Here is a 10003-nt window from a genome sequence, read left to right as displayed (position 1 = left end):
GTCGCAAAGAGGAGCAAATATTCTTATATATATATACTAATGTTCAACTTCACAGCCTTGTAATTTTGAACCCAATGCATAAGACAAGGGAAGTCCTTGATCAAGTAATGAAAGAAATTTGCCTTCGAGGAGAACTTTTTGATGGAACTAACCCCCACATGCGTTATTTGGAGATGAAAACCACGAAATTCTCTCAAGGTTAGTCTGCCGACAAGGGGACTGTAACCCATGATCCGTCTATCACTGTGGTTGGTGTGAGCTGGTGCGGAATTCGTATCAACCAGCCATCGCTGGGATTCGAGCTCGGTTCACCTCACAGGAAGGAAAATGCTCTATTCCATAAGCCACCACGGCTCCAGAAACTCAAATTCCTCATCATTGGCATTAAATGAAATACTATTACAAATAATATTAACTGAGGGAAATAAATTTTATAAATTGAAGTTATGCATAAAGAAGCACGACAACATGTAACTCATTTTGATATAAAACTGTAAATCATATTTCAAATTTATATGCTCTATTCTTCATATCCGGAATTGGAATCCGGTCCATTAATTTGCTAAACTACAAGCAAAATACTCAAATAATTAATCTCAACTTGATTTCCAAAATATTTTTCAGGTAAGTAAATAAGAAAATGCTACATTATATGTAAGTTTAAAAAAATTTCTTTGAAATAATCAATCGTTGTAGTTAAGACTGATACATTCTGGTGATACCTAAAAGACTGTTCTTCTTCTTACATTTGATCAAACAATTATAGAATTTGACTTAAAATCTTTATAAAGGGGCAGACCATCTATTTCACATTGCAACAAAATGGTTCGAAATATAACTGTTATTTTCTGACAGTCCACTTATAAGTAAATTATTAAATCAGTATCGTGAAATAATTTGAGCCAGATTTTTGTTTAATTTGAACTACAGTGTTATGTTATTCGGTTTAAAAAGTGCAATAATGTTGCTCAACTGGGCACTTTACAATGCTTTAAAATTTCACACACTATGAGAAAGGTGGATTATAAGTTTGAATGATAATGTAGGTATTTTTCACCGTAAATTCGCATTCATTCATTTCAACTCTAATAAGAAGTTTAGTTCCCATTCATGCATAGTGCAATCAAGTGTAACTTGCATAGGGAATATTCTTCCCCCTGGCGCAAGGTTGCAGAAACTTTGCACATCATTATGATTCAAAATGCAATGCTGTTTAACCTCTTTTAGCAACACCTGTGTCCCACTTTAAATTCTTTCAAAAGATTCTTTTACTCTATAGGAACCGCACTAGGCAAAGATGGAAAAGCACTCGCAGCTCAAAGGAGAATACAGATGATCAACTGAGCACCAAAGAAGAAGCCCCCTCATTGATCGTTCACCCACCGATAGAAAATGGAGAGAGTGAGGACAAGGAAGACGAGGAACCAGTACAGAAACTCATGAAAGTACCCAGTAGTGAGTCTTCAGACTTGACTTCTCCCGGAGAGGTTGTACACCTTTCGTTCCCCTGTCCCAAGACCCCACCCCCTCTAGAAAGAGTGGATTCTGGTAGAAATGTTGCCGTTTCTGTGAACATTGCGGATTTTTTGAAACCAAAATCCTCCCAGAAGAAAAAAAGTAGTAGCTCTGAGGAGTCCAGCAGCTCAGAGGAAGGTAAAACAATCAAATTGTAATATAGAGAAATACAGAATAAGCTTAGAATATTACAGCAATACGATAAATTAGGTATCGTCATTAAATAACAAATCAGAGGCTATTACGTATGTTGACGTTTGAAGCTCCATCTATGAATAAAAAAATGCTCAAAGTAAGTGTGCGTTCTGCAGTCGCAAAGAGGAGCAAATATTCTGGCTTTCAGGAATTAAATAATCTTCAGAGTTTGGGATTCTTGTGTAGTACTTTATTTAAAGTAAAGACTAACAAACTGAGCTATCGTCAGTACCAATTTATTTAAAGAAATTTAAACGCATTGTCTCAATCATTTAAATATTTGTTCCATTCTGAATCTAGTTGCATCTCGCTATGTTCGTTAAAAAGCCATTGGCTGCTGTTTGTGCCCTTTGCGCACGCATACCTTGAATTCATGATCCGTTTAAAATCAATGTTCCCGAGCTGCTTTTTAAGGGCATCGAAGAAGTGGAATCCATAAGAAGACAAATCTAGGCTATAGAGTGAGAGGTTCGGGACTTTCTATTTGAATTTTTGTGTTTTTTTTTTAGTAATGTGAGATCTATTGTCGTGAAAGTAGATAATCGCTTTAGAAAGTTCACAAAGGAACATTCGACTAAATCTTCTTTATTAGCTCTTCTGCCAAGCTTTATTAACATTTCTAAATGATATTGGTCATTGACTTTATCGCCATAGCTCAGGAAAATCTGTCGGGATCACTTTGTGGTGGAGCGTTGCCTATTACGTGCGTCACTACTGCTCGGTTATATTTATTGCCACCTAGATAGTGAATAGAGTGCGAATCTGTTTAATTTATCTGTTTTTCTAAGCATATTCTCTTGCTTAAATATAATTTTATAACTTCCAATAATAATGCTGTTTTATTTCCAATTTTTAAAGTTATTCTAATTTATTTCTTAGATTTTTAATTATTATAATTATTATAAAAGTAAATTATTATAATTATTATAAAGTTTCAGAAGATCCTCGCATAAAATGTACTCCATAACATAATGGGAAAAACAAATTATTTAAAAAACTCATTGAGTGATTTCTGAGATTCGATGCACTAAAGTTGGCCATTAAAAATTGGTCTGAAATAAAGCATGTTTAATTCTGCATAAATAATTGTCTAAAATAATTGTTTGTTACTTTTTAATTCATCCATATCATTTCCTATGACCAAAAGTAGTCCCTTACATTTTCCATAACAGGGGGATCAAAAAAAAATCTTAAATATTGCAACGTATTTGTTGCTAGAAAAGTTAAAAATACATTATCGAAAATTTCTGACCTCTCCACTTATCAACGCTATTTAGAAAATCACAAATTAACTCCCGTCTCTTACATACATAGGAAAGTTGTAACTCTCCTTGTTTTAACATTGACGTTTACTTTAACTGTAGAAGTCTTATTTTAGGATTAAATTTAAATAAAAGACGTAACCTTATATAAGAAAAACAAAAATTTTTGTTTTAAATCATTTAAAAGAATTGAATCTTCTTTTGAAATCCTTTCCTTTTGCACTTTTGACCTCCGAAACTCCTTGAAGAAAGTTTTGTTTTCCCCTCCAAAACTGCAAAAATTTAAAAGTAATAATAATATGAAAAACTGTACTTTATCTTGTTTGCGACTAATGAATCATTTTAATAAATTTAAGTAAGTATATTTAGAACGAATCTTTTAAAATTTTAATTCTGATGTGAACACTTAGGCTAGGTAATTTTCAGATGCTCTGTTAGAAAATGATCCCTGTTTTAGGTTTTTATCTAAGAGAACAAACTATAAAAATTAACTTTTATTTCGAAATGTTCTTTTTCTTCTTTAAATTTCTTGTTAAATTTTTTTAACAGTCGAAATGTTTTTGGAAAATGATGAAATTTTAGTGTTTTACGTGAGCGTTGCTCAGATCACTCCTTCAGTCTTGTCTGGAAAAATAAGCAAATCTCAAATCCCATCCTCCCCTTAGGGGCTTATATAATATTTAAACGGCCTCTTTTTTATTAAAAAAATAATAAAAATTTACTGAACTATCTTCAAAATAGCTTGATATCAGTTATAACATGAAATAAAGCGTGATTTGCTTTAGATATTGAACTTAAAATGATAATGAAATTTAGAAGGCTAATTTCCCCATAAACATTTTTCATATTTCTTGCAATTTTAAAAAGAACTTGATATAAGGAATATTAGAATTTATGTCTCAAATTAATAAAAATAAGTAATTTTGGGAAATTTGGATGCATGTATTTTAGATGTTTCTATTTAATTTGCCTTCAGGAAATTCGCGGATCATTTTAAGCATTATTTTAAATTTGTCAAAAAAAAAACATTAAAAAAATTTACAAATTTCAGAATTTCAGAAATTTTATAAGCATTTCGAAAACTCCTGACCACAAATGAAAATCTAAAAATTTTTATTCAAAATAAATCAAAAAATTGTAATGTTCAATCAAAGTTTTTCAATTAAATCAAATTTTAAAAACATGACATTTTTAAAATTTTTGGTTTAAAAAGATAACTTTTGGACTATTTCTAAGCATTTTTGTATACAATATTTGCATGGTACATCAATAAGTAAAATTTTAAAAAAGTGCAAAATTTTTATAAAAAGTTTAAAAATATAACTTTTAAATAAACTAATTTAAAAGTACATATAGAAACAAGGGAATGATCACACTCAAAGCAGTGAGAGGGGTGAATCTGAAACTACCTTACAAAATTTGTAATTTATAGGCTGTTCCTTTTAGCTAAAAATATTCTAAAATAATCTGTAAAAAATTTAATTTTTTGACAGTCTCTTTTGACAGTCTAAATTTATTGTAAAAAGGCAATTTAGATATAATCCCTTTTAGCAAAAAATCTAAAATTGTCGTGAAAAATTTGCAATTTATAGACGGTCCCTTTTAACAAAAAATAATCTAAAATTATCGTATAAAATTTGTAAATTGTAGACATTCCCTTTTAGTAGATAAATAAAAAAAAAAGGATCTAAGGAACGAAATAAGAAAAAAACTGTGTCTCAACTCGAATAATGTCCGTCTCCTTTCTTCAACAGATGAGAGAGATCTTTTGACTCCTGTTGTTCCAATTAACGACCCATCCGAGACTGATAAATCTCCAGAGCCTGTGCAGAAGTTGAAATCAGAATCCTCCTCATCATCCAGCGAAGAAGAGGAGGAGGAGGAGGAAGAGGAGGAAGACGAGGAGGAGGACGAGGAGAAAGATAAAGAAATTGACAAAAATCTACAGAGATCTGCAACCGTTATTCAAGTGAAAGAGCCCGACAAAGAGGAGAGTAGCGAAGAAGAATCCAGCGAAGAATCAAGTGAGGAAGAAAGTGAAGAAGAAAATGATAAGGTACGGCTATATCAAATAAAACAATAACTTTTCTGACAGTTCCAGAATGTTAAAAATGCCCCCCCACCCCAACTTCTAACTTTTGTACTGTTGATACTTACTATTTGTTGTTATAATTAACTAGCTGTACCCTGCGTGCGTTGCAACGCTTTCAGTTTGAGTTTTAATTTTGTATTGAAGTGTATAAATGAGATTTGCGAGGATGATTTGAAATGAGAATTTTATAGTCTCAACAGTTAATTCTCTAGGATATCGTTAGTGCATTTTCAAACAGACATGTATGGTGATGCACACGGACCATGGAACATATTTTGGATGATGTTCTGCAAAAAGTCTTGATCAATGGCGACATCACGTATTTCTGCTGATATGTCCTGATCAATTTGTCATGGTGTGATTTTCTCAGTAAGCCAAATCATGTGGCAATTCTCTTTTTTTTTGCATTCAATAGAATACATCAAACACCGTGTCTCTCCAAAAACATGACGCTTCGCAATAAAACCCCAAGTATAGAGCTTAATATTTGTTTTAACTCACGTGCGGTAATGCGTCATGAAGATCCGATGATGTTTGCCTAGGTTAGAAAAGCTCTTTAAATTTAGCTCAAGCAAGATTGCATGTGAATGTAAAAAATAACTCTGGCTGCCCATATGCGCACCGATACTTGTAGCACCGAATGAAGTCATTTGGAAACACGAATGTACCGACATATGTTCGCCAAAAAAAGTTTCTATTGATTTGATTGAGCCGATAACAACATTAATAATGGCTCGGCTGGCGACGTTAAATCTGGTAGTTTCACTTTGCCTCCAGAACAGCAAATTCCAGCTGTTTCATTCTTAAATTTGACAGCACTACAAAACATACATAATTGATCCATTTTTCCGATGATGACGCTTGGGTGAAAGAATATAGTTGGTTGTCAGATCATAGTGAAATGCACTGAGATTCAAAAGTATTGGCAGCGTCTGAATAGCGAAGTGCGTTCTTGATTGATTTTCATTCTTGCATCCCGTTGCTCTGATATTTCCGACGAACGGGCTTGAGTAGAGCGTTCTCGATCGGATTTTATTCTTGCTTCCCGTTGCTCTGATGTTTCCAACGAACGGGCTTGAGTAGTGCGTAGTTTATTCGTTAACAGTCTTCTTTCCTGTTGCTCAGGCGTTTCTAAGGAACGGGCTAAAGAACTGTGCTCTCGATTAGTCTTAAATCTCTTTTCCCGTTGCTCCGATGTTTTTAAAACGCGGGTAGTTCTCTTTTTGCTTGCTTGAGATGTTGATCGACTAAGAGCGATTCGTTTAGGCGGCATATGTTTGCAAATATTCTCTTTCAAACAAAAAGAAATGTAAAAGTTGACAGTGGTCGCAAATTTGCTAAATCGAAAATTCACATATTTATTTTAAATAATAAAAAAGCAATGAAAATGAAATAAATTAAATAAGAAATATAATAATGATAAAATCTAAAACAAAAATCTATTTTTTAAATGAAAGAAATAAAATGAATGCGAATTCAAAAATTTTGTAATAATAAACAATCTACTAATAGTTTTCAAATGACAACTGTCAGCAATGAAACCTTCAAAAACTATATTTAATTGTGCTAACCTAAAATTGCATACTAAATATAAATAATTAATAAAAGCGTGCAATTTGAATTCGCGATCGCAACGAACTATAGGGGGCGTTGTTGTATGAGACGGATACCTGCGATTTCCATATGAATTGTGATTCAGTTATTCTAGAGACGTCTTTAATGTAGCACGTAGCATTGCAACGTTCCTTCTTTATTGTGGCTAATTAAATTTAAAAAAGAAAACTATTTGGTATTCTTTCTCATGCAAACAAAAACAAAATGTTATCTCTTTTTATTAGAGAAGGAATATCCAAAACACATCGGAAAAATATTTGTACACAGCCTGACATTTAAGAAAATATTCTTATAAGAGTTAAAACCTAATGCCCGAGAAATAGTATTACTAAATTTAATGATATAACATGAAAGGCCCATTTAAACTTTACATTCTATAGTTTTAAGAATCATATTAGTTCAAAAATTAAAATGAACAAAAAGTATACATAAGCCTCATAATTTTATGAAATTTAATTTTGTAAACAACGTTTTTTGACAACAATTTTTATCAAAAAATTTCAAGTTTCAATAAAAATCATTATTTAGAAACTAAGAAACGTAAAATAAAGAATGCTGACGAAACAAAAACAAAAAAACAATTCTTTTTTGTCGCCATTTTTAGTGCTACGAAAATTCGTCTTTGGGATTTGCCAAAAACAAAACAAGATGCAATTTTATTTTTTCAGGAGGGAAATATTTTACCGAAAAAACAAAAATGTACCAATTTCCACAACATGAAACTTTATCTTGGTAAACGTACATTTTGGAAATGTTATTTCATTTGGAATCTTATTTATCAGAGTTCATATGGCGATATGATTGTTTTGAATCTATGCTAAACTCTATATCGGCTCATTTTCCACCGAAATCCGACTGACTACTTTATTTAAAATAAAGTGTTTTATTTTATGATTTGTCGCAAAAAGTTTAAGTCTAGATTGGCGGCACTTAAAAACCGTCAAATCTGTATCAACCAAATCAACTCATTGTAGCGCATTTATTTGCCAGGATGACAGTTGCCGAAGTATGTGGCTCAAAGACGATGGAGTTACGGCACACATCACAAATTCAGTTGAATATTTCAAGACGTATCGTCATTTTGACAAGCCAGTAGAAATCGTAGTTGGTAACAAGCAGACAATACCAGCTTATGGCTGCGGAGAAATTGACATGTGCGCAACTGTTGGAACCCTTCAAAAGTCTATTAAGCTCAGTGATGTATTATATGCACCAGACATCAGCAAAAATTTACTATCAGCGTCAAAGGCGATGAAAAGAGGAATCTCAAACCTCGGAGATTCGGATGACATGGTTTGTCGTTTCTTTCGTAAAGAAAACCAGGAAAATATACTTTTAGAAGCTCCATGTTCATCAAGGGGACTTTTTGAATTACGTGCAAAACCGGTCAAGCCGGAAGGAGGTTCTGCTTCTTCAGCTTACCTAGTCGACGATGACGTAACAACACCTTTCCCAGATACAACAATGATGACAACGACAAAGATGCCACTATCAGTTTGGCACAGGAGACTCGGGCATCAGGGAGTGCAGCATGTGAAACAGTACCTACGTTGAAATGGTATAGACTTCACCGATGATGGACTCTTTTGTGAACCTTGCAGGTACGGTAAACAGTGCCGACGGACTCTCAAATCAAAACGACTTGAAACGAAGGAGTCAGGTGAAATCATACATGCAGATTTACTCGAATCACCAGTTTTGTCAAGAGGTGGAAAGAAGTACATGCTAGTGATCAGAGATGATTATTCCAAGTTTCGAAGTGTAGAATTTCTGAGACACAAAGATGAAACTGTAGATAAAGTTAAATCGTCTCTTGCTCGGGCTAATGAGGACGGCATAAATGTGAAATAATTGGTTACAGACGGCGGTCGTGAGTTCGACATGCTTAGATGACAAAACTGACTGATGATGAAGGCATCAAGTTAAGAATCACTATGCCGTACACGCCAGAACAAAATGGTGCAGTTGAAAGAGAAAACCGCACAATAATGGACTCAGTTCGTACTATGCTCAAGGATACAGGCCTACCACAGTTTTTATGGGCAGAAGCAGCATCGACGGCTGTCCACATTCTTAATCGAACTGGAGCAAGTAAAATCACAGGAAAATCTCCATTCGAAGTATGGTTCGGAAGCAAGCCGAAAGTCGACAAGTTTCGAATTTTCGGATCAACTGCTTTTGTACATGTACCGGATGTCAACAGAAGTAATCTGGACGACAAGGCTGTAAAGGGATATTTGGTTGGATATTGTGATTATGATGGCTATCGTGTTTTCATACCATCAAAGAATGACACAATCAAGAGCGCCAATGTGGTGTTCAACGAGCAGCAGATAGGTCCCACTTCCCTATCTTCAGAAACTACTTCTAGTGCCAGTACATCAACTGGTACGCAGTTTAAAATTTCGGGCAGTTCCGACGGTACTGACATGCAGGAGGAGGAGGAGGATCTGTGCAATGTAGAAGTCGAACCATCCCAGATGACGACGCATGGATTGCGTGGCCGATCAACTATTCGCCGCCCTCCCAGATTTAACGACTATGAAGTCTACAGCAGCATCCTGAACTTGACAGAACCCCAATCATATGCAGAAGCAATGAAGTCTTCGATGCATGTCAACTGGAAACGAGCCATGGACGAAGAGATGTCTTCGCAAAACAAGCACGGTACGTGGAAACTTGTTGAACCACCTGAAGGAAGAAAGATTCTTGCAAATCGCTGGGTTTACAAAGTGAAGACTAACCCAGACGGCTCTATCGAAAGATTTAAGGCTCGATTAGTCGCGAAAGGATATACGCAGACGAAAGATATCGACTACGGGGAGACTTTTAGTCCAGTGTGTCGCTACGACACTATTCGAGCTCTAATTGCAACAGCAGCTAAGGAGAAATTAAAATTATTTCAAATTGACGTGGAGACAGCTTTCCTTTATGGTGATTTGACTGAGGATATATACATGTATCAACCCGAAGGATATGATGACGGAAGCGGACGTATATGCAAGATGCTCCGACCTTTGTACGGTCTTAAACAAGCTGGTCGATGTTGGAATGCCAAGTTTACGGACGTGCTAAAGAAGCATGGTATGACCCAAAGCAAATCTGACCACTGCCTCTTCACTCGTAAAGATTCGGGACACAAGATGCTGATGGCGATTTATGTCGATGATGGTATTGTTGCTGTACAAGACGAAGCATCATTCCTCACCTTTATGAACGAACTCAAGCAACATTTTAACCTTAGAGTGACAACGTTAAATTGTTTTCTTGGTCTACAAGTTGAACAGTTGAAGGACGGTTCAATCTTTTTGCACCAAGAAGCATT

General features: G+C 34.7%; 1 protein-coding gene across 1 annotated transcript in view; it reads left to right on the top strand.

Moving 5' to 3' along the window:
* Window positions 1-10003, top strand: part of LOC107455789 (FH1/FH2 domain-containing protein 3) — a 137893-nt gene that overhangs the window by 71176 nt on the left and 56714 nt on the right. The window contains exons 8-9 of the mRNA XM_043052061.2: window positions 1280-1653; window positions 4727-5028. Coding sequence (XP_042907995.1) covers window positions 1280-1653; window positions 4727-5028 — 676 coding nt within the window. The remainder of the gene's footprint in view (window positions 1-1279; window positions 1654-4726; window positions 5029-10003) is intronic.

The sequence above is a fragment of the Parasteatoda tepidariorum genome, chromosome 1, assembly GCF_043381705.1.
Source record: "Parasteatoda tepidariorum isolate YZ-2023 chromosome 1, CAS_Ptep_4.0, whole genome shotgun sequence".
NCBI lineage: Eukaryota > Metazoa > Arthropoda > Arachnida > Araneae > Theridiidae > Parasteatoda > Parasteatoda tepidariorum.
Note: the sequence above shows the minus strand (reverse complement) of the source record. Positions and strands in the feature narration are given on the sequence as shown.